The 26,039-nt window shown below is 45.4% G+C and overlaps 1 protein-coding gene across 1 annotated transcript; it reads left to right on the top strand.

Moving 5' to 3' along the window:
• Nucleotides 1–886: 886 nt before the first annotated feature.
• Nucleotides 887–26,008, top strand: LOC311139003 (protein TASOR-like). Its single transcript, XM_084173828.1, has 23 exons — nt 887–1,229; nt 11,032–11,177; nt 11,275–11,367; nt 11,454–11,526; nt 11,729–11,820; nt 11,964–12,098; nt 12,317–12,447; nt 13,014–13,045; nt 13,198–13,303; nt 13,481–13,584; nt 13,879–13,982; nt 14,070–14,142; nt 14,228–14,496; nt 14,831–15,398; nt 15,676–15,989; nt 16,200–16,329; nt 17,628–20,116; nt 20,307–20,429; nt 20,702–20,861; nt 21,093–21,201; nt 22,988–23,166; nt 23,309–23,464; nt 23,737–26,008. The coding sequence occupies exons 1-23, from the start codon at nt 998–1,000 to the stop codon at nt 24,984–24,986; spliced, it is 7,068 nt and encodes a 2,355-aa protein (XP_084029954.1). The 5' UTR covers nt 887–997; the 3' UTR covers nt 24,987–26,008.
• The last annotated feature ends 31 nt before the right edge of the window (nt 26,009–26,039 follow it).

Genomic DNA, 26,039 nt, shown 5'->3' with positions numbered 1-26,039 from the left:
TGTGTGAACTTACAGGAAAGTAAATGTCTCTCAGCTATATATTGGTAAAAATCATACACAAAGAGAGTGAATTATACCATCATGGCATGGGAACACCCTTAATGGCCTAACTGTTGGTGTGGCTGAATACCTCTCCTCATGGGACCTCTCTTAGCCAATAGTAGTGGCTGGGGCCCTCTTAGCAGGCTACCTACCACAGGTGAGAAAGGCCTAATCAGACAGGTGTGTTTGTGTATGTCCCCCGGGCCCTGGTTAAATGGTTGGTTTAACTCCCCTTTGTCATGATGCAATCACATGCAATCAGACCAAGGAGAACACAGACACACGTTGGCTTGGATGTCAGTCTGTTTTTGCTTTCTTCACAACTCCTTATGGAATTGTCAGGCCAGGAGCACAAACAGATCGGGGACCAGGCTAGACACAATGCCCATGTTCCCCAGAGAGAGAGAGCCTTGAGGGGTGGGCTTACAGGCATTGGCGTACCTTGTCTCCCAAGGGCCTCACCTCATGTCAGCTCAAGTTTCTTTTGCCCATCTGTGCATCAGGCCAACAGAACAAATAGCATCTCATTCAAGAGCTGGTTATTTTAGTCCGTGAATAAGTGGAATAATACAGTACTTATGAATATTTCTGAAACACAAATGAAAAAATATATACAATTATTTTCCATCAAATAAAACAAGCTACTTTTGTATAATGACTTCCTATATCTCACATGTAATATAAATTGAGCCGTCATGCCTTTCGTTCATATACCCGCAGGTGGCGCTACAACCCTTCGCATAAAACCCAATGTATCGATTGTCTGATCCGGCAGCGTCAGCCGTGGTTGAGGGAACAAGGCAGTCCTTGCGTCGAATACGTCAGTGAAGCAGCATGGCGGAGATGTGGTTGGAGTGTCTGCGCTCTGAATGTGTGTGGGGAAAAAATTATCTGCCGATTTAAAAAGAAAGATAAGTGTTGATTGCATTTGGTGTCAAATAAGTGTTTATCTACGATGGAGAGCCACAGCGGTGGCAACGTCCCTGCATCGAAATACAGCTCAGTGAAATATTACATCCCACCCGAGAGTAACGTTACACCAAGTCAAGATGGCGAGCATTCTGGTACCGAGCAAGCTGGTGGTACCGAGACAAGACCGAGAACTGGAGTATCTTCTACGCAATATATTCCAAAAGCGGGGGACCGCTTGAACTTTCAAATACCGAGAAAGAACAAAGAAAAGAGAGGTAGCTACTTTCTCAAAAGCTAAATTCGCCGTATATGCTAGCTAGCTGATGTTTTCCAACATTTAAATAATGCTAACGTTACTGCATGCTAGCTGGTAGCTAACGTTACTTGTAAACAAACTGTATTCCATCTGTCTGATCATTGAATTTGACCCTGTTCAGCAAATAGCTAGAGGGTAGCTTGTTCACTTAGCATGTTCTTCGCTAAGGTCAGCTGCTTTTATTGCACCTGAAAGTGAAACATTGTTTACCTGGTCAGGTAGGTAGCTAGCTAGCTAGGTAGCCATTTGAGTGTAGAGTGGAGGTAGGCACTACGTGAGAGTTGTATGTCTTGTGTGAAATGTGCATGCTGTTAGAACAGCATGTTTTCTAGTTTCCCTTGCACACTACTGTAGGCTAGCCTACATCTTACACACTGTTTCTGCAGGTGACGTTAGCAGTCTTTGTTTGGACACACCCACGTCCCATGGTTGTTGTTACATACCCTTCCCGACACACACACGTCTTTGGATCCTAAATACAGGGAAGTCCTCCTAGACAACCTGTTCTACAGAACACCATTTATGTAGAGGTGTCATCTCTCGAGCCCCAATCAGTCAGTATGTTCTAGTGTTGTGTATGCTGCCAAAATGTTATTGATAGAAACATTGTTGGACCGGAAGAATATAGATTTGATTTGTTCGAATGGTCAAAAATCGCAATATTAAACAATTACTCTTAAGTGTCCTCTGGATGTGATTTATTGCTGGGCATTGCCTAGCCCTTGATAATCTCTCAGTTCCATTACATTACACATACAGTGCATTCGGAAAGTATTCAGACCCCTTGACTTTTTCCAAATTGTATTATGGTATAGCCTTATTCTAAAATGTCAATCTACACACAACATAATGACAACGTTTTTTTTATATATATATATATATATATATATTACAGAAATGCCTTATTTACATAATTATTCTGATCCTTTGCTATGAGACTCGAAATTGAGCTCAGGTGCATCCTGTTTCCATTGATCATCCTTGAGATCGTTCTACTTCATTGGAGTCCACCTGTGGTAAATTCAATTGATTGGACATGATTTGGAAAGGCACACACCTGTCTACATAAGATCCCACAGTTGACAGTGCATTTCAGAGCAAAAACCAAGCCACGAGGTCGAAGGAATTGTCCGTAGAGCTCTGAGACAGGATTGTGTCGGCACAGATCTGGGGAAGGGTACCAAAGAATGTCTGCAGCATTGAAGGTCCCCAAGAACACAGTGGCCTCCATCGTTCTTAAATCGAAGAAGTTTGGAACCACCAAGACTCTTCCTAGAGCTGGCCGCCCTTGCCAAACTCAATATCTGGGGAGAAGGGCCTTGGTCAGGGAGGTGACCAAGAACCCAATGGTCACTGACAGAGCTCCAGAGTTCCTCTGTGCAGATGGGAGAACATTCCAGAAGGACAACCATCTCTGCAGCACTCCACCAATCAGGCCTGTATGGTAGAGTGGCCAGACGGAAGCCACTCCTCAGTAAAAGGCACAAGACAGCCCGCTTGGAGTTTGCCAAAAGGCACCTAAAGGACTCAGACCATGAGAAACAAGATTCTCTGTTCTGATGAAACAAATATCAAACTCTTTGGCCTGAATGCCAAGCGTCACATCTGGAGGAAACCTGGCACCATCCCTACGGTGAAGCATGGTGGTGGCAGCATCATGCTGTGGGGATGTTTTTCTGCGGCGGGGACTGGGAGACTAATCAGGATCGAGGGGAAAGATGAACGGAGCAAAGTACAGAGAGATCCTTGATGAAAACCTGCTCCAGAGCGCTCAGGACCTCAGACTGGGGTGAAGGTTCATCTTCCAACAGGACAATGACCCTAAGCACACAGCCAAGACAACGCAGGAGTGGCTTCGGGACATGTCCTTGAGTGGCCCAGCCAGAGCTCAGACTTGAACCTGATCGAACATCTCTGGATAGACCTGAAAATAGCTGTGCAGCGACGCTCCCCATCCAACCCGACAGAGCTTGAGAGGATCTGCAGAGAAGAATGGGAGAAACTCCCTAGATACAAGTGTGCCAAGCTTGTAGCGTCATACCCAAGAAGACTCAAGGCTGTAATCGTTGCCAAAGGTGCTTCAACAAAGTACTGAGGAAAGGGTCTGAATACTTATGTAAATGTGATATTTCAGTTATGATTTTTAATTTGCAAAAATTTCTAACCCTGTTTTTGCTTTGTCGTTATGGGGTATTGTGTGTAGATTGAGAGAGGGAACTATGTAATCCATTTAAAAATAAGGCTATAACGTAACAGTGGAAAAAGTCAAGGGGTCTGAATACTTTTCAAATGCACTGTAAGTCAGTGGATGAAGACAGACAGAAAACAGAGAGAACGCCTATGCTAATTAGCTATTTAGCAAATCATGCTCCGAACACCTGTGTGTGTGTGTGTGTGTGTGTATTGGAAGAAGGCAGCCAGAAACATGTTGTCACTGAAAAATACTGTCGGCTGCAACAGTGATAAAGCCGGTTAAAACAGTGTACAATCAGTGTATATTTTGCGTTTGTGAAATTATTTTGATGTGAAATGAAAGTAAAGGGCTTTATGATTCTGTAACCGTATCGCAATCGAGAATCCATTTACTTTTAGATGGAGAATCTGGCTGTTTTGGCTGCCTGAGCCAGTCTACCTCTGAAAATAGCATATTTTGACCTTAAGGAGCAACGGTAGGCTCCTGAAGAGTACATCTTGGGCTAGCTAGGCAATTCCACGGTAACAGTGACCCTGAGACTCAGATTGTTCCCTTTAAAATGTATGTCGAACAAAAAACCAATGATTGCAACGTTAAACAAACCATACAACTCATTGCACAAGGACGACTTTTAACAATTTCCACTGTAAAATTTACAAACCCATTTACTTGAACAGTGCAGATGCAAAGTTTGGTAACAGAATGACTGCACAAACCACACACAACCTTCATTCTGTTACCAAACACTGCAGCTGCACTGTTCTTCAAGTAAACATGTTTTTGTAAAATGTTCTGTTGAAATTGTTAAAAGTAGTCGTTGTGCGTAGAGTTGTATGGTTTGTTTAACTTTGCAATCATTGGTTTTTGTTTGGCAATACATCTTTAAGTGAAAAATCGGAGTCTCCGTGTCGCTCGATTACCATGGAAATTGCCCTGCTGTTATCAGAATTTCTGCAGAGCGTATCGCCGTAGGATTGCATTGCATTGACCGGCAGAGCGGTCTTTCAGTCATCCCGGCTGCGAGATGCACTAGTGAGATCAAAGAGCAGATCCACATTTAGCCGCGTGCGCACATTTTGTTGATATTGCTTGTTAATTAGTGAATTATTTGCACAGTTATAGCACATTTTTGGTCAGCAAACAGGCTTCGTACGGTCATGAAAATCCTGGTGTAAATTAATTACAGCGGTAGCCAATTCAACACACATCATGTGTGCTGGCTAGCAGGGGTGAAACTTTGGTTTCAGAAGTGGGGGAGACATAATAAATATATATATATTTATATATTACAGTGAGGGGGAAAAAGTATTTGATCCCCTCCTGATTTTGTATGTTTGCCCACTGACAAAGAAATGATCAGTCTATAATTGTAATGGTAGGTTTATTTGAGCAGTGAGAGACAGAATAACAACAACAAAAATCCAGAAAAACGCATGTAAAAAATGTTATACATTGATTTGCATTTTAATGAGGGAAATAAGTTTCTGACCCCTCTGCAAAACATTACTTGGTGGCAAAACCCTTGTTGGCGATCACAGAGGTCAGACGTTTCTTGTAGTTGGCCACCAGGTTTGCACACATATCAGGAGGGATTCTGTTCCACTCCTCTTTGCAGATCTTCTCCAAGTCATTAAGGTTTCGAGGCTGACGTTTGGCAACTCGAACCTTCAGCTCCCTCCACAGATTTTCTATGGGATTAAGGTCTGGAGACTGGCTAGGTCATTCCAGGACCTTAATGTGCTTCTTCTTGAGCCACTCCTTTGTTGCCTTGGCCGTTTGTTTTGGGTCATTGTCATGCTGGAATAGCCATCCACGACCCATTTTCAATGCCCAAGATTTGACGGTACATGGCCCCGTCCATCGTCCCTTTGATGCGGTGAAGTTGTCCTGTCCCCTTAGCAGAAAAACACCCCCAAAGCATAATGTTTCCACCTCCATGTTTGACGGTGGGGATGGTGTTCTTGGGGTCATAGGCAGCATTCCTCCTCCTCCAAACACGGCGAGTTGAGTTGATGCCAAAGAGCTCGATTTTGGTCTCATCTGACCACAACACTTTCACCCAGTTCTCCTCTGAATCATTCAGATGTTCATTGGCAAACTTCAGACAGCCCTGTATATGTGCTTTCTTGAGCAGGGGGACCTTGCGGGCACTGCAGGATTTCAGTCCTTCACGGCGTAGTGTGTTACCAATTGTTTTCTTGGTGACTATGGTCCCAGCTGCCTTGAGATCATTAACAAGATCCTCCCGTGTAGTTCTGGGCTGATTCCTCACCGTTCTCATGGTCATTGCAACTCCACAAGGTGAGATCTTGCATGGAGCCCCAGGCCGAGGGAGATTGACAGGTCTTTTGTGTTTCTTCCATTTGCGAATAATCATTGTCACCTTCTCACCAAGCTGCCTGGCGATGGTCTTGTAGCCCATTCCAGCCGTGTGTAGGTCTACAATCTTGTCCCTGACATCCTTGGAGAGCTCTTTGGTCTTGGCCATGGTGGAGAGTTTGGAATCTGATTGATTGCTTCTGTGGACAGGTGTCTTTTATACAGGTAACAAGCTGAGATTAGGAGCAGTCCCTTTAAGAGTGTGCTCTAATCTCAGCTCGTTACCTGTATAAAAGACACCAGGGAGCCAGAAATCTTTCTGATTTGAGAGGGGGTCAAATACTTATTTACCTCATTAAAATGCAAATCAATTCATAACATTTTTTACATGCGTGTTTCTGGATTTTTTTGTTGTTATTGTCTCTCACTGTTCAAATAAACCTAACATTAAAATTATAGACTGATCATTTCTTTGTCAGTGGGCAAACGTACAAAATCAGCAGGGGATCAAATACTTTTTTCCCCTCACTATCTATATATACAGTGGGGAGAACAAGTATTTCATAGACTGCCGATTTTGCAGGTTTTCCTACTTACAAAGCATGTAGAGGTCTGTAAGTTTTATCATAGGTACACATCAACTGTGAGAGATGGAATCTAAAACAAAAATCCAGAAAATCACATCGTATGATTTTTAAGTAATTAATTAGCATTTTATTGCATGACATAAGTATTTGATCACCTACCAACCAGTAAGAATTCCGGCTCTCACAGACCTGTTAGTTTTTCTTTAAGAATCCCTCCTGTTCTCCACTCATTACCTGTATTAGCTGCACCTGTTTGAACTCGTTACCTGTATAAAAGACACCTGTCCACACACTCAATCAAACAGACTCCAACCTCTCCACAATGGCCAAGACCAGAGAGCTGTGTAAGGACATCAGGGATACAATTGTAGACCTGCACAAGGCTGGGATGGGCTACAGGACAATAGGCAAGCAGCCTGGTGAGAAGGCAACAACTGTTGGCGCAATTATTAGAAAATGGAAGAAGTTCAAGATGACGGTCAATCACCCTCGGTCTGGGGCTCCATGCAAGATCTCACCTCGTGGGGCATCAATGATCATGAGGAAGGTGAGGGATCAGCCCAGAACTACACGGCAGGACCTGGTCAATGACCTGAAGAGAGCTGGGACCACAGTCTCAAAGAAAAACATTAGTAACACACTACGCCGTCATGGATTAAAATCCTGCAGCACACGCAAGGTCCCCCTGCTCAAGCCAGCGCATGTCCAGGCCCGTCTGAAGTTTGCCAATGACCATCTGGATGATCCAGAGGAGGAATGGGAGAAGGTCATGTGGTCTGATGAGACAAAAATAGAGCTTTTTGGTCTAAACTCCACTCGCCGTGTTTGGAGGAAAAAGAAGGATGAGTACAACCCCAAGAACACCATCCCAACCGTGAAGCATGGAGGTGGAAACATCATTCTTTGGGGATGCTTTTCTGCAAAGTGGACAGGACGACTGCTCCGTATTGAGGGGAGGGTGGATGGGGCCATGTATCGCAAGATCTTGGCCAACAACCTCCTTCCCTCAGTAAGAGCATTGAAGATGGGTCGTGGCTGGGTCTTCCGGCATGACAACAACCCGAAACACACAGCCAGGGCAACTAAGGAGTGGCTCCGTAAGAAGCATCTCAAGGTCCTGGAGTGGCCTAGCCAGTCTCCAGACCTGAACCCAATAGAGGGAGCTGAAAGTCCGTATTGCCCAGCGACAGCCCCGAAACCTGAAGGATCTGGAGAAGGTCTGTATGGAGGAGTGGGCCAAAATCCCTGCTGCAGTGTGTGCAAACCTGGTCAAGACCTACAGGAAACGTATGATCTCTGTAATTGCAAACAAAGGTTTCTGTACCAAATATTAAGTTCTGCTTTTCTGATGTATCAAATACTTATGTCATGCAATAAAATGCAAATGAATTACTTAAAAATCATACAATGTGATTTTCTGGATTTTTGTTTTAGATTCCGTCTCTCACAGTTGAAGTGTACCTATGATAAAAATTACAGACCTCTACATGCTTTGTAAGTAGGAAACACTGTGATTTTGCAGGTTATCAAATACTTGTTCTCCCCACTGTGTGTGTGTGTGTGTGTGTGTGTGTATGTATGTATGTATGTGTGTGTGAGATATATATATATATATATATATATATATATATATATATATATATATATATATACACACACACACACACACACACACACACACACACACACACACACACACACACACACACACACACACACACACAGTGGGGGAAAAAAGTATTTAGTCAGCCACCAATTGTGCAAGTTCTCCCACTTAAAAAGATGAGAGATGCCTGTAATTTTCATCATAGGTACACGTCAACTATGACAGACCAAATGAGAGAGAAAAAATCCAGAAAATCACATTGTAGGATTTTAAATGAATTTATTTGCAAATTATGGTGGAAAATAAGTATTTGGTCAATAACAAACGTTTCTCAATACTTTGTTATATACCCTTTGTTGGCAATGACACAGGTCAAACGTTTTCTGTAAGTCTTCAAGGTTTTCACACACTGTTGCTGGTTTTTTGGCCCATTCCTCCATGCAGATCTCCTCTAGAGCAGTGATGTTTTGGTGCTGTCGCTGGGCAACACAGACTTTCAACTCCCTCCAAAGATTTTCTATGGGTTTGAGATCTGGAGACTGGCTAGGCCACTCCAGGACCTTGAAATGCTCCTTACGAAGCCACTCCTTCGTTGCCCGGGCGGTGTGTTTGGGATCATTGTCATGCTGAAAGACCCAGCCACGTTTCATCTTCAATGCCCTTGCTGATGGAAGGAGGTTTTCACTCAAAATCTCACGATACATGGCCCCATTCATTCTTTCCTTTACACGGATCAGTCGTCCTGGTCCCTTTGCAGAAAAACAGCCCCAAAGCATGATGTTTCCACCCCCATGCTTCACAGTAGGTATGGTGTTCTTTGGATGCAACTCAGCATTCTTTGTCCTCCAAACACAACGAGTTTAGTTTTTACCAAAAAGTTATATTTTGGTTTCATCTGACCATATGACATTCTCCCAATCCTCTTCTGGATCATCCCAATGCAGTCTAGCAAACTTCAGACGGGCCTGGACATGTACTGGCTTAAGCAGGGGGACACGTCTGGCACTGCAGGATTTGAGTCCCTGGCGGCGTAGTGTGCTACTGATGGTAGGCTTTGTTACTTTGGTCCCAGCTCTCTGCAGGTCATTCACTAGGTCCCCCCGTGTGGTTCTGGGATTTTTGCTCACCGTTCTTGTGATCATTTTGACCCCACGGGGTGAGATCTTGCGTGGAGCCCCATATCGAGGGAGATTATCAGTGGTCTTGTATGTCTTCCATTTCCTAATAATTGCTCCCACAGTTGATTTCTTCAAACCAAGCTGCTTACCTATTGCAGATTCAGTCTTCCCAGCCTGGTGCAGGTCTACAATTTTGTTTCTGGTGTCCTTTGACAGCTCTTTGGTCTTGGCCATAGTGGAGTTTGGAGTGTGACTGTTTGAGGTTGTGGACAGGTGTCTTTTATACTGATAACAAGTTCAAACAGGTGCCATTAATACAGGTTACTAGTGGAGGACAGAGGAGCCTCTTAAAGAAGAAGTTACAGGTCTGTGAGAGCCAGAAATCTTGCTTGTTTGTAGGTGACCAAATACTTATTTTCCACCATAATATGCAAATAAATTCATTAAAAATCCTACAATGTGATTTTCTGGAATTTTTTTAATCAATTTGTCTGTCATAGTTGACGTGTACCTATGATGAAAATTACAGGCCTCTCTTTAAGTGGGAGAACTTGCACAATTAAATACTTTTTTCCCCCACTGTGTGTGTGTGTGTGTGTGTGTGTGTGTGTGTGTGTGTGTGTGTGTGTGTGTGTGTGTGTGTGTGTGTGTGTGTATATATATATATATATATATATATATATATATATATATATATATATATATATATATATATATATATATATATATATATATATATATATATATATATATATATATACTTTTTTTTTTTTTTTTTTTATCCAGTCGGATAAACACTCCAAACAGCCTACCCGACCACTTGGAGGCATCCACATGGTCCTAAAGCACAATGTTGCCTCGTTTTGTATCACATGTATCACACAGTCCCCAGTGGAAGTTGCGCCCCTGCTGGCAAGTTATCTCAGTAGTTAACTATTTAGCCATGATCATGTATTAGTCTAATTGTCATGTATGATATCCTAAACTTTCCATCGGCATAACCGCAAATGGCGACACTCTGTTGATAAAACAATGCTTAGCCTACTCCGGTTGTAAAACAGCATCTCCAGCGCCCAATATTGGGAGCTGAGAAATTACTAACACTGTTGAAAAGCTGGGATTCCCCTCTATTCAACATTGGTCATGTCATTCTGACAACTTTCAAATATATTCCTAGAACAGCCTAATGGAAAAAGATCTCCCATGCTGTCAATAGATATCCCCTGAAACCTGAATATTTAAGCCTTACAAGGTTATAAATAAACATCTTCATTAGTTACCTTGCTTTGAAGTAGCCTACTTTAGCCATTTGATCCCAGATTCATTGATTGAGGACATTATTTTATAAAGAAATAAAACAAAACATATTTGGTTGTAATTTAAAAAATGAAATATGTCATAGCCTATGAATGGTGGCCAACCAACCGTCAGGAGAGCCTTGAAGGGGCTGTGTTGTATTTTGATACCGGCTTGAATATGCAAAGAAGCCAATAAGCAGAGAGTAGCCTACATTTTTGTCTGATTCTCTGTATGGTGATGGACCTAATAATGATAATAATGAATCTCTGTATGGTGATAGGCCTAATAGTGATAATAATGAATCTCTTTATGGTGATGGACCTAATAATGATAATAATTAATCTCTGTGTGGTGATAGGCCAAATAATGATAATAATGAATGTTATTCATTAAAGTGGTTCCTTGCATCATACAACACCATTTTCACTTTTCAGACCATTTTTTATTTTTGGAGATGTGACTTGAGCTTTCGGAAAAGTAAAAAAAAAAACAGTTGTACTTGTCTAAAGGACAAGTGGCTAAAAAGAGTTACTTTCAAACCCTGTGTATGTGTGGGCCAATATTTTGTGCTTGATTCTAGATTATGCATTATTTTGTCACGGGACAAATAAGTTGTGATTGTCTCTTGTCTCCAACAGCCTTGTTCCAGTATGTGTCGTCAGAGTCCCGGGAGTTTGAAGACATCTTGACTGTCCTGTCTTCCAACTACAGAGAAGCCAGCTCCAACGGGATGTTCATGTACACCAAGCCAAGACTGGTCCACAGTGAACTGCTGGAGAAGGATGTAAGCAATGCTTTAGGCCGGGTGACATCATACAGAAATGCCATTCATCTGCAGCGCAGATGTTTTTTCATCTTTTGGATCATTGTTTGATTGACAGTTTGTAGAGAAAAGGAGGGAGCTGAAGCTGGATGGGAGGACAGAGAAGGAGCTGGAGGAGACCCACTGTTTCCTGATGGCTGACGCCACCAAGGTAAGAACCTATAGTATTTACACATTTCTATGTACGATTGAGTGTACATATTACATATGATAATACTGTTATACCCCTGGTTATAGCTGCCATGGATCTGTGAGAAGGGCCTGCTTGTGGGGCACAGCTGGATCACAGCTCTGGGGAACCCTGCCAAGGGTAAGGTCATCGTCCAAGCACTTTTGGGTTATTTAAACCTGACGAAGTGTTGGCAATGTATCTTTGGTGTAGTTATTGAAGTTTGTATGTGTAATACAGAGATTTCTAAACTGAAGTGAGGCTAATTGTAGAAAAAAATATTGGGATAGTAAAACAGTTATAAGGAGGAATAAGACTGAATTGTTTCTGTTTTGTCTTTCAGGTGTTTATCTGTCTAAAAACTCAGACTTACTGCAGATCAATCCCTTTAACCCTGGAGTCATGGGAGAGATCATCATATTCAAGGTCATCAGGGTAAGAAACGACCATCGTTGTTGTTTTTCTCAAAAGGTTTGTCGTCCTTACGTGGTCAGGAAAAATTCAAGGCCGTTTTGAACATGTAAATGAAAGTGCTCTCTCTCTCTCACTCTCACACACACACACACACACACACACAGGGTAAAGTGAAGAGCATCTATGAGAACATGTCAAAGAACCTTCTGGACCCCACGCCCAAGTTTGACAGCCATTTCTCCAAGAACGCCAGCAAAGTGACATCTCTCACCTCTTATAGAGCTTACGAGCTTACTCAGGTAAATGCTGGTATTAACAACATTGTGTGTAGAGGATAGGGCTCAGTAGATGTGTTATACCGGTTACTTACTGATATTCTGTTTGTTTGGAAAACAAACATCTGTAAATCAAACTGAAATGCAAGTGCGGCATTAAGGTTTCTTGTTTAAGTCATCATACTGTCTCTTCATACCAGAAGTCCCATTCTGTCCTGTTTGTTTGCTTTTTCCCCCCACAGCAATACTTCTATGAGTATGACTTTGATGAGCTGAAGTCTCGTCCGAGGCATGTGTGTCCCTATGCAGTGGTCTCTTTCCAGTTCAAAGGCAAAGATGCTCCTCTTCAAGCCAAGCCCATGGCTCCCCTAAGGTACTCCAGCACAGATAGAACAATGAGACGGGTATTTTACCGGATGTATAAATGTGAAGCATCCGCTTGGCGTTTCCACTCACTACCAAATATGGTAGGGAGAGGAAGCCCAATGGCCGGCAGTGGGAGGAGATGGATTTTGGCCGACATTCTGCACATTTTCTCATCGATGAAACATTTGATCTCCATACAGTTTTCTGTTCCCAAAACTAGAATCGGTTACGAACACAGAGGACTATGTTTTGTGGACTTTACACTTTGCCAAAGTTGTTAAAAATTGCGTTATTTACAAGGAGTTTAAAGGCAAATTGAGTTATTGCGCACTTCAGAGTAGGCGTTCCCTAGCGGAAATATGTAGATGCATGCTAAAATGGTCCAATAGGATCTCCCTAGCTCATGCTTGGCTCTGCCCACCTCCTTGCTTGTTCTGCCCACTATGACTCATTAGTTCCCATTGGAAACGACAGGCTGTGGACTACCTTTTGGTTTAATTATATCCTAATACAGGTATATATGTGTTCATGTGACAATGTTAGGCAAATGATTTAGTTTTCCTTCCCCATCAGGTCAAACAGCCAAACGTCTGAAGGAAGTACAGGTAATCCATATCTTTTGAGACTAATTCATGAATGGCTTTAAAAATACGGTGGGTTTTAAAAAATTGTAGTCATTGAGCAGTGCTCGTATACAGAGCGACTTCCACTGTGTTTGTGTTATTTACTGATGGCTGTCACGTCCCTGTGTCTACAGGCAGGAGTAAATACACAGTGTGGAGTGGAGAGCTGGTGAATGAGGGTAGGGCCGTGTCCCACGTCTCCTTCTGTTCCTTCTCGCCCCCCTTCCTGCCTTTCAAACTGTGAGTCATGTGACCTGTTTTACAAATCAATGTCAACTTGTTAATGAAGTCACCATTTTATGTATTTATTCATAACGTTTGCTTTTTAGCCACGTTAAGTCTAAAGGTGTCCACGTGAGGAGGATTCAGTGTTAGTAAATGAACCTGTGTCTCTTTTGTGTGTCCGTCCGTCTGTAGGCCTGAGAAGCTGGATCTGGGTCTAGTGATGTGTATCGACCAGGTGAATCAGATGATCCCCTCAGCTCTGTTCTCCTGGAACCTGTACGCAGGCAGCCACGAAGGTACACCTTACAGGAGGGAACACATGACACACACAGTGGTAATATATACATTATGTTCAGTGAAAAGTTAGTGCACACTGCGATCTATGCTTCCACGTTGTACAACATAGGGGTGGGTACCTGTTGTCTTTCTACTTGTGCGGTGTAGATTTCACAGTGATATTTTAATGTGTCTTGAATACTCCGCTGTTCCTGCCATAACCAACCAGCAATTTGAAGAAGAGTCGCTGCTATTCACAGGGCTTCTAACGTCTCTTCTGTAACATCTGTGTGTGTGTGTGTTGGCTATTCTAGTGTTGAAGAATGGAATCTACTGCAGCCTGCTGGAGGTGGTGAATAAGAGCAAGTCGGGAGACCGTCTGGCAGCACTACTACAAGGCCTGGAGACACAGAGACTGGTAGGTCCAGGTCCAGGTCCTCCTGGAGGGCTACTGAGAATGCAGGCTTTTGCTCCCGGCCTGCTCTAACACCTCTTCTATGTGCAGGTGCTTGTCCACGCATTGGCTGACAAAGGATTCCTCTTCCTCCTGTCTTCAGTTCAGATGGCTGCTCCGGCTGGTAGGTCAGAGTAGAAAGTATGTTGTACTAAAACTGTGAAGGAGGTAATTGCTCCAGTAATGATTTGTGTTTTTGTGTTTTTCAGAAAGAAGAGACGGGTGGAAAAGAGGCCTTCAAGCGCTCTTCGTTTTTCAAGAGTCGAGGGATGTGACAAAATACAGTACAAATTCTCCAGCTACCCAGGAGCCTTTGCAGTCGTCATCCTCCCCTGACACTGTGATGCCCCAGCTGAACAGCTTTGTCCCGGCCCTGCATCACGCCCTGGTCAAGGTGCGCTCCAACCCGCCCGCTGACCTCTCGGCCGGGGTCGAGCACCAGGCCAGGGACTATCTAAGTGGACTTCACGATGGAAAGGTATAAATGTGTGACAGTATGATAATTATATGATATTATAAACCAGGTAGTTTGGATGCTGATTGGCTGAAACCTGTGGTATATTGGCCAATATACAACACCCCCTTAGGCCTTATTGCTTAAATATATCATATTGATTTAAATGTTATGTTTTGACTAGATTTCTGTCTAGTCAAAGTTTTTCCCACATGGTGCAAAGACAGCCATAAGGTGTATGTTATTGATGATCTATTATGTGTGTTATACTGTGTAGCTTTCTGTATGACATGGAGCTAGTGATTTTCCATGCAAGCAGATGGTAAAGTACTGCATCATCTCATCATCTCCTCTCTAGCTCCGCCACGTTCCCATGACGGAGTACGACGCCAAGCTGGATGACCGGGGGAAGCTCTTCCCGGCTCCAAAACACCATAAGCTCAACATGGAGGGCTACCTGCGCTCCTACGTCTACAGCCCTAACCTTTTCACCATGCCCGTGGTCCGAGCCAAGGAGATCATGGAGAGTTACTGCGTCGTGCTTGATGACAACAGCCTTGTGACTGACTGGGAGGGTGGCAGTAGGGCCAGCGGGAACAAGCCAGTGGTAGGGTCGGAGGTCGAGCCTAATGGTGCCACTGCTGCCCAGCCCCCTGCGGTCCAGGTCAACCTCTCTCCTTTTCAGTCTCCTACTGACTCCAACCCTCAGAAGGTGAAGGAGCTGATCAACCTGATCCTGAAGTGTCGGAAGAACGCAGAGGGTGATGTGAGGAAGAGAGGGGAGGCGCAGGGAGGAGCGAAGGAGGGGGCAGGGCCGTTGGACCCCCGTGGGCTGAAGAGGAAGCTGGAGAGGGAGACTGCAGAGAGGACTCTGAAGTACCTGAAAAGGGCCTCACAGGAGAGGGGTGGAGTGGACAGCAGACCAGGTATGATAGGCCTTACTGAGGGGTCGTGGTGCCTTGGAATTGCTTCAATACTGTTGCACTGTCTTTGGGATAACATAGGTCCCAGAGTTTTCCCTTGACAGGTCAGATAAACTCCTAGCCTGCCTAGGCATAAGGAAAGCATGTTGATGTCAAGCTTCTCTTAGATCTAGGCTCTCAAGTGTGTCTATGGGCAACTTCCTGACACTCCTAGCAAAACAGATACATTACATCTTGAGTTGATCCCAATCTATCTTCTGTTCTCACTTCCTCCCTCTAGCTGAAGGGGGCCAGAGCCAGTCCTGTCTGTCCTCTCTGATGCTCCACAGTGTGGGTCTGAGAGACGTGGACCTAAGGAGAGACGGATCAGAGGCTGCTGTCAAGTTACTGAAAATGTTAACCAGCCTGAAGAATGCTGCAGGTCAACATCCACAGGGTTCTGAGGGGAGAGGAGGAGGGTCAAGAGAAGGGACGGAGCAAACTGAAGCTCTGCTGTTTGATAGGATGATCAAGCTGGGTCTGCCGCCCAATCAGGACATTGACCTGAGGAAACGACCTTCTGGGGGCCTGCAGGACAAGTCTGAGTACTTAGAGGTACTGAACTAAACTGGCATTATCACTTCAAAGATGATATCCCCAACTCTGATATGCTTCCAACAGTGATTTCACAAATAAATCACTTAGGAGCTATCAGTATGAATTCAATTACTGTAAATCCAAGTGCAATATGGGTGTGTCCTATGTGTACATGACATTGTATTCTCGTGTGTGTGTCTCTCTGTCTGTCTCTGTGTGTGTGTGTAGGAGCAGGCAGCAGGCAGCGTGAGCAGTCTGGAGGGCTTCAGCCCCAGTTCCAACGGTGAAATGCCCAGGAGATCGCACTCGCAATATCAGGGGGAGGAGCAGATTCCATGGGTCCTCATCCCCATCACAGGTAAGGATGGAATATCCCATCCCCTCTGTGTCGCCTGACGGGGGGTCGAGCGTGCCCAAGCCTTGTTCAATAATCCAGAGTCTTGCAATAGTTGCCGAGGACTGGTCTACAGAGGAGACCGTAATGCGCAGCCCCCTCCCGAGGCCCCTCTACGTCCAAGCCTGTCACAGTCGGAGACACAACAATTGAGGCTGTTCTGAGTGCAAAAGGGGGTGCAACTCAATATTAGGAAGGTGTTCCTAATGTTTTATACACGCAGTGTATGCTATGTAGAACAGACTTGGTGTTTCTCGGGCATGTAGAGTATACAATCGCGGAAGCTCTATATAGGCTAAGACCTTTTTCTTCTGCAATGACCAAGCCTCCGACCAGCTCTGCTTGGGATACCAGGTTCACGTGACATCGCTTACACAAGGTCGGCCTCTTCGGAGGAAAGGAAGGTCAACCGTTTGCCCTCGAGACAGCCACCTTCATTTTTCACCATGTGCTCGATTGGCTTCCCGACCAATCCGGATCCGCCCGTGACGGGCACATGCATCGGCTCAGCCTTAGGCAACAATAAACGCAGACAATCAAAAGGACAAATAGCCTAAAATAGCGACAGATATTAGATTTTTATTTATTTATTTTTTAGTTGGATTGAAAATAAGTGTTTAGCTCATTAGGCCTATATTACAAAATAGTATATTGCTAAGTATTTTAGCAACACAAACAAGTAGGCTAGCCTAAAATTATACGAAGTCAGTCAACATACTATTTTTGGCTATTTTGAATTAAAATCAGTCTGCCATTTTTAACTCAGTAAGACTCTCGCGTTAGCTATCTATAGATACAGAAAGTACATTCAAACCTGTAAAATGTTTCATTAGAATTTTCCTCCTCAAATAAAGTCAGTATTAGATCATTTTTCTGTGCGCTCAAGTGAAGAACGGGGGGCAAGGCTATCTCTTGTCTTGCGTACTTCAAATAGGCTGCTAAACCTGTCTGAGGCTAGTAGGCTGCTAAACCTGCCAATAGAAAAGCTGCAGGTGCGAGGTGCAGTCACTCTTCCATAGGCTACCTGTGAGTAGCAGTAGCTAGTAGTCTAACGGGTGACAGCATGTGCAGCGAATCTGACTATCCTACTTTCTCAGCACCATCACTCACGTACCACAATAAGAAAATACCAGGAAGACTGTTTTTTTAAATATGTGTAAAGAAATATAAATTGATTTACATTTCTGTGAGAAGCGGATCTTGCTGATATGTGATATGTGAAACTATTATGATATTTTGTAATACCTTTTCCTCCTGTGCAGGGTTGAAGTCAAAGAAGTACTGCCAGAGAGAGAAGGACAACCCTCAGGACCCACGCTTCGTACCCCAGATCCCCATGGCAACCAGCAGCTACCCCCCCTGTGTTCCGGAGCGAAGGGAAAGAAACTTCACCCCTACGCTAGAGGAGCCCCCAGAGCCTAGCCCCAGTCCTCCCCTAGAGGAGCCCCCAGAGCCTAGCCCCAGTCCTCCCCTAGAGGAGCCAGAAGAGCACAGCCCCGTCCCTAGTCCCTACCCCAGTCCCTACCCCAGTCCCTACCCCAGTCCTTACCCCAGTCCCTGCCCCAGTCCCATAGAGGATGATGAGCAATTAGCTGAAACCCCCTGTGACCCCACAGAAATAACCAACAACGAAAAGACAACCACAGACAAGACAAACCAGAGCCTCCTTCAGATCCCTGTTACTCCAGAGAGCACCAGCCTTCCAGAGAAAAGCAGCTACCCATCCCCCTCCCCTGAGCCAGGGCCAGCTGAAGAACCAACCCATACTAACCCTAGCCCCGTGGAGGCTGGCCAGGAACAAGCTGAAGGCAGCACAGGAAAATATATACCAACTGTTGTGGCATTTGAAGACCGAAGAACAATGGAGGTTGAACAGGAAGAGGAGGTTGTTGAAGAGAGAGAGGAGGAGGAACAGGTGACTGAGGAAGTGGAGGAGGAGGAAGATGTGATGGAAGTGGTAGATGAGGAGGAACAGGTGACGGAGGATGTGAAAGAGAAAGATGATGTGGAGGAGGAGAACGTGGTGATGGAAGTGGAGGAGCAGCTGGAGGAAGGGGAATTGGTGGAGGACGAGAACAAACATGTGGAAGAGGAGGTGGAGACAGAGTCTAAACAGACAGAGCAGGTGTCACCCAGACCACCCTCCCCCATTCCTCCTGTCCATAATCGCCAACCCATCCAGAATCCTCCTCTTGTCCAGAATCCTCCTCTTGTCCAGAATCCTCCTCTTGTCCAGAATCCTCCTCTTGTCCAGAATCCTCCTCTTGTCCAGAATCCTCCTCTTGTCCAGAATCCTCCTCTTGTCCAGAATCCTCCTCCTGTCCAGAATCCTCCTCCCGTCCAGAATCCTCCTGTCCAGAGGCCCGTTCTGACCGGAGTGGAAGGTATCCTGGACCAGCAGTTCAGTGACTTCTCCACAGAGATGCAGATCCTCCTGCTCAGAGAGAGCGTCCACTACAACTCACCGCTCCTCCATACCCAGAATGCTCCACAGCAGCTCCTGGTGCCTCTGCTCCTGCACTTCTCAGAGTACGTCTCCTTCTACAACTCCTCCCCTCCCATGCAGGCCTACGTCTCCTCGCTCCGAGACCGCATGGGCACCATCATAGACACACAGGAGCAATGGATTCCCAGCACGTTAGCCACCCACCCTGCCCTGGTCTCATCTAACACTAACCACGTTAGCCACCCACCCATCTTAGCCACCCACCCTGCCCTGGTCTCATCTAACACTAACCACCACCACGTTGACCACGCTCCTCCTACCACTACATACAACTGGAACCCTTCTCTCTGTGGCACTAAGTCTCCGTCTGTCCCCAGCCACCGCCTCTCTCCTGCTCCTGGCCTTAGCCTTGCTGTGTCTCAGTCTGTCCCAAGTCGTCACTCTCCTACGCTGTTTGCCCCTGGTCTTGATAGCTCAAACTCTTACAGTTCTCTACCTGTGTCTCAGTTTCACTCAGCTGAATCTCATTTTAATAGTAATAATAATAATAATAGTGCAACGATTCCCTCTTCATTGTTTCCCGGCACGGCCTGTCCTCCTACTCTCTACAACAACCCACCCCAGACACAGACGGGCCTACCTCAACTCAGCTCCAGTCTAGCGCCACTGCCCCTCCAACCACTGGACAGCCAATGGACAACCACAACACAGAACCCTGGCTCAGACGGGAGACTGGGAACCTGCAAACCAAGTGATATGTCAAAAGGAAATAAGTGGACAACCACAACACAGAACCCTGGCTCAGACGGGAGACTGGGAACCTGCAAACCAAGTGATATGTCAAAAGCAAATAAGTGGACAACCACAACACAGAACCCTGACTCAGACGGGAGACTGGGAACCTGCAAACCAAGTGATATGTCAAAAGCAAATAAGTGGACAAACACAACACAGAACCCTGACTTGGATGTCCGAGGGCTACGAGCAAAGTGCAAGCCGCAAACAAGTGCCATGTTTGAATCAAAAGACGATGTCATAATGGTGGATCAGCCGGTTTCAGCAGCCACTGTGGAGGCTCCCCCTCCTCGCACTCAGATGATTGACAGTTTGTCAGGGGTGGGAGGGCCAGTGGTAGAGCCTGGGCCAGGTCCCGCCCCCCCTTTAGCCATCAGTAGTCTGATCAGCCAGCTGAAGCCGGAGTTGTTCAGTAACCTGGTGGAGATTATAAAGGATGTCCAGAAGAACTCTGTCCAGTTCTACATCCACACACAGGAGGGGGAGAGGGAGGTCTCCCACCACATCAAGGTTATTGTAAAGCAACTGCTAATGTAAAAAGAGCTTTATAAATACATTGGAATGATTGAATGGGGTCTGGGGCGTACACACGTAGTCACACACACACCAAGCTCTCTCTTTTCATTGCATGTTTAAATGTGTGTGTATTGTAGCAGCATCAATGTATGAAACTGAACTTGTTTCTCTGTTGTCCCACTAGGAGTACCTGCAGAGGTTGGGGAACGTGGAACGCAGTCCTGTGAGTTTCCTGGAGAGAGAGAACCGGATGGACAAACTAATGGTTCTCATCCAGAACAAGGACATTGCAGCGCACATTCATAAGGTACACTACAATAATATTAACGATATATCAGTTCTAGTCATGACATTTCTATGACATTATTATTTCTACGTAATATATCAGAACGTCCCACAACGTTGTGCCTTGCTGAACGCGGACCTGGTAACTAACATGCTTGGCATCTTCTTTGTTTTAATGAAAGAAAGTTGGCCTACTGTTCCGCTATTGGCAGTTCACAACATCAGTAACAGCTCTAAGGTGTTATTAATAAGGTGTCATTAAGTTAATCATGCTGGTATGCGTGTGGTGGTCAGATCCCGGCGCTGGTGCAGCTGAAGAGGCAGCCGTCGGTGATCTTTGCTGGAGTAGACAGTCTGGACGATGTGAAGAACCACACCTACAACGAGCTGTTTGTTTCCGGAGGATTCGTCGTCTCAGACGAGTTTGTCCTCAACCCCGAATACATCACTCACGGTGAGTCTGAGTTTTAGAGGGATGGACTCAGAAGACAACCCACCTGCTTCTCTGGCTTTGGGTAGACGTTGAGCCAAGAGGATACTCACAACGTGTGTCCAGTGTGTCTGGGACTGGCGCATGGCCAAATTGGGAATTGACCAACTGCCAGTTTTCTTATTGTTGACCAGCAGGGGTTTTACATGCACGTTTTTAGAAGATGAAGTAACTGAGTAACATGTTGTGTTGTAGAGCGTCTGCGGGTGATTCTGATGTTCCTGGACCAACAGAACTCAGCGGAGAGCCTGTGGAGGTGGAGGGTCCACTGGAAGACCCAGAAGAAACTGAAGGAACAATCCAGGTACTGGTGCTTTTTAAATGGTCAATGTTCAATAGCTCCAACATAAAATGATTATGAACAAACTCGAAGGCAGTTTTTGTTGCGTTGGTGAAACTGTAGTATGCACTAAACTCTGAACTAAGACTTAACTACATTTGACATTTTAGTCATTTAGCAGAGTACATGTTTATCCAGAATGACTTAAAAGGGGCAATCAGCAATTGCTACATACATTTTTGGACTTATAAATTAATTATATGTACCCATTGATTCTTGAAGAATATAACTTATAAATGCCTTATGAGCTTAGTTTAACTGTCGTACCCCATCAGAACCTAAAATATAAGTTTGTTTAACTTCAATGTTTGTAAACAATGGAAATGCAAACAAACAGTGTAAATCCTCAAAACATGGTTCAAACGATCATGTTGATATCATGGATGTTCAGTCCTCAAAACGATCATGTTGATATCATGGATGTTCAGTCCTCAAAACGATCATGTTGATATCATGGATGTTCAGTCCTCAAAACGATCATGTTGATATCATGGATGTTCAGTCCTCAAAACGATCATGTTGATATCATGGATGTTCAGTCCTCAAAACGATCATGTTGATATCATGGATGTTCAGTCCTCAAAACGATCATGTTGATATCATGGATGTTCAGTCCTCAAAACGATCATGTTGATATCATGGATGTTCAGTCCTCAAAACGATCATGTTGATATCATGGATGTTCAGTCCTCAAAACGATCATGTTGATATCATGGATGTTCAGTCCTCAAAACGATCATGTTGATATCATGGAGGTTCAGTCCTCAAAACGATCATGTTGATATCATGGATGTTCAGTCCTCAAAACGATCATGTTGATATCATGGATGTTCAGTCCTCAAAACGATCATGTTGATATCATGGAGGTTCAGTCCTCAAAACGATCATGTTGATATCATGGATGTTCAGTCCTCAAAACGATCATGTTAATATCATGGAGGTTCAGTCCTCAAAACATGGTTAAAACGATAATGTTGATATCATGGAGGTTCAGTCCTCAAAACATGGTTAAAATGGTCAAATCAAATTGTATTTGTCACATGCGCCGAACACAACAGGTGTAGACCTTACAGTGAAACGCTTACTTACAAGACCTAACCAACAATGCAGTTTTAAGATAAATAACTTAAGTAATCAATAGATAAGTACAGAGTCTATATACAGGGGGTACCGGTACAGAGTCAATATACAGGCTATATACAGGGGGTACCGGTACAGAGTCAATATACAGGGGGTAACGGTACAGAGTCAATATACAGGCTATATACAGGGGGTACCGGTACAGAGTCAATGTGTGGGGGCACCGCTTAGTCAAGGTAATTTTTAGGGCCTTCCTCTGACACCCCCTGGTATAGAGGTCCTGGATGGCAGGAAGCTTGGCCCTAGTGATGTACTGGGCCGTACGCACTAACCTCTGTAGTGCCTTGCGGTCGGAGGGCGAGCAGTTGCCATACCAGTCAGGATGCTCTTGATGGTGCAGCTGTATAACTTTTTGAGGATCTGAGGACCCATGCTTTGATATCATAGAGGTTCAGTCCTTGCATCCATAGCTCTGTCCAAGAATTTGAGGGATTACATTTTCTCCAGGCCCATCCCTAAGCTTTTTACCAAAACAGTGGCGGTGAGTACGCTTTGTTTCAACAGCTGATTGGCCCTTTAATGAAATAAGTAGAATTTCTGTTCAAAATTTTCCCCCTAACTTCTCAGATTTGATTGAACTGATATCCTCCTGATCTCTGTCCCCATCCAGGTTTAAAAGTGAAGCCAGGAAGATCTTGAACCTGCTGACCACGTACCAAAAGAAGAACATTGTGGAGTTCCTGCCGTACCATGAGTGTGATGCTCCGTCTCGCCCCGCCCCCGACCTGGACTGTCTCCTCAAGCTGCAAGCACAGCACATTCAGCAACGACACATCATCTTCCTCACAGGTAACACACACACACTACCTAGACTGTGATCAAGCTGCAGGCCTGGTACATCCGGCAAAGACACATTTCCCTCACAGGTAACACACACACACACACACACACACACACTAAACTAATGCTTCTCTTTGTTTTTCTGTTCCAGAGAGCCACTACGAGATGTTCCCCCACTACTCCAGCACTGGCATCGTCATCGCCAACATCAACGACATCATGCACAACTTCGGTGGCCTAGTTGGTTTCCATGACATCAGAGACAAGCGGTCTACCTCAGAGGACCTCATAGCTGCAGCTACCACAGGTAGTTAGTATGGGTCATATTTAGGAACAGGAGTTTTTCCACTGACCATAGCCTGTAACTAAGGCCCAGAGTTTGTTCTGGTCAGGTCACATGGTCAGGAAATGCTGTTGGCCAATAGCATATCACAGAATCATATTGTTTTCGTAGCTTTTTTGGGTAAAAGAGGCATCTAAACATGATCTCTAGAGCACAGAACAATTCTGCCCTTCCCAATGTTTTACAATTTACCCACAACCCTGACTATTGAAACCTTTTGTATTTTCCATCCACAGTCCGAGAGGAAAAGCGTGTGCTGGAGGAACCCATCCTCCTGGACTCCCCCTCCTCCCCAGATCGCCTGGTGGACCGCTTGTCCACTCCGCTGAACGAGGACGACTTCCGTCCGCCCCTCCCCGACCAGCTGGTCCCTGATGCGGGGACCCCCATGGAGCTCAACTTCCAGGCCCTGAAGGAGGCCATCTCTCAGTTCAAGGCTGATAAGGCTGCTCGGTCACAGATGGCACCTCCAGAGGTGGAGGGGGAGGGACCAGACTCCCCACCAGGACCAAGGATTCCTGGCCTGGGTACAGACTCACCGGGGGGTCTAGGGGACTCTGGAGTTAATTTCCTCACCCCTGGTCCTGGTCTCACCCCTGGTCCTGGCCTCCTCACTCCTGCCCCTGGTCTCACCCCTGGTCCTGGCCTCCTCACTCCTGCCCCTGTCTCTCTCCTCTCCAGCCAGTCCCCTGCTGGAATACACAAGAAAGTGGGACTGACTCCCACATGGCAGGCCGAAGAAGCTACCCTCTCCTCCCTCCACTCTAAGCTGGGTCTGAGTGGAACTGGTGGTGCTGAGGTGACCAGTGACATGTCTCTGTGTGGCTCCCAGGACAGACTGAACGCTTTCAGCAGCCACCGGGGTCCTATAGCTGGCATTGTCACTGAGGGCCACGGAGAGTCAGGAGCCACACCCAGCAACGCTAACGACCCCCACGGCCCTGAGCCTCCAAGGACCCAGGGGGAGAACACTAAACCCAGCCCAGTGGCAGGCAGCCTCCAGGGGGGAGGAGGAATGACTGACGAGGCCCCTAGCAGCCCCCTCCCTGGTCCTCCTGGTCCCAGGGCAGCAGCCCCCCGGCATGGTGGTGTTGGGGATAACATAGCGGCAGCTGCAGACAGACTGGCACAGGCAGCCAGACAGCAGCAGAGAAACGGCTTGTTACCCATGCCTAATACACTGTTCCTTAACAGCAACCTCAATATGCACAACCATGGCATGAGCGTATTGCAACGGCCCATGTTGAACAGGCTGGAAGGACCTGCAGGACTGGGAGGTATCAGAGCATTGATGCCTAACGCCATGGCATGGGCTAGGATGGGCCAGGCAGGGGGGCCCGAGTCCTGTCTATGGGCCCTTCAGCACCAGAACATGGGGCTGGGGGGCCACACCTTCCCTCCTCGACTGATGGGGAACCCTCATCACCCCTGGGGGGGTAACCAGACAGCTAACCAGGGGCGTGGGAATGGCCCTTGGAAGCGGTGACGAACGGCCGTGTGAACAAACGAGGGTTGTGTTCAGTAGGTATCAACCTGAAAACACTGAGTGAAACAGGGAGGAACTACCTGGATGTTCATTTTCGTTTTCTGTTGTGCCCCAATGGATAGAGCAGCCAGCACGACTACCTACTTCACGGATAGTCCAATCTGTTCTATACATTAACATTTTTCTAACTGAACAATGTAAAATTGCACCCTCCTGTCCCGAACAGGCCCCAGTAGTGAATCTTTGTTTATGATCCGAAAGAAGCGCTTCAACAGACTTGACATTAAATAACTTTTTTTTTCTCCACCAGATAGATGAAGGTAAAGCCAGCTGTGGGCTGGCGATGCTACTCACTAACATGTCAGATCTTGTAAAACGAAACGATTATATTTGTATTTTCTAGGAAAAACTTTTTGGTTATTACTTGTTTGTTTGTTTGTTTGTTTGTTTGTGTAGGGGCTGGATTCAATCATATCCACTTTAGCCGACGTCTGCGTAGCGGTTGTTTTGGCGATGTTTTGAGGTGGAACTGTGTTAGAGCTGTCAAATTCACAAGCGGCTCCTGGCATTACACCTGAAGCGGACATTGCAATTGGCTGCATGGAGTCGCATTAAGAGAAATCCCATGCAGCCTTGTTTACAAATTCTAACACTGGAATGTGAGATGTAATCTACACCTTTGATTAGGCTGATAGAAATCTTCATTATTTTTCAATTTGAGCGTAATTATTTCTATATAGCCTACACGTTCTCATTCTGAACTTCTAATGGGAGTGGGGCAGGTGTGGCTTTGTGACAATTATCGCAAGAGCAGCTGCTTTTAAGGCCCAGTTCGACCTTCAACGCCGCCAAACCATCTGCTATGCAACGCTTGATCTGATTTCATCTAGGCCTAAGTTAATATCATTGTACCTTTTTTGGTTTTGTAGCCATGTGGCCTTGTACAGAAAACCAGTGGTTTTTATCTTAAATGTTATTTTTTACACAACTTTGTTAGTATTAAAACATGCTTGTCAAAATGATGGCGTTCTTGTTTGGCTCTGTTTTATTATT

The sequence above is a fragment of the Coregonus lavaretus genome (genome assembly GCF_964263955.1).
Source record: "Coregonus lavaretus genome assembly, chromosome: 12".
NCBI lineage: Eukaryota > Metazoa > Chordata > Actinopteri > Salmoniformes > Salmonidae > Coregonus > Coregonus lavaretus.
Note: the sequence above shows the minus strand (reverse complement) of the source record. Positions and strands in the feature narration are given on the sequence as shown.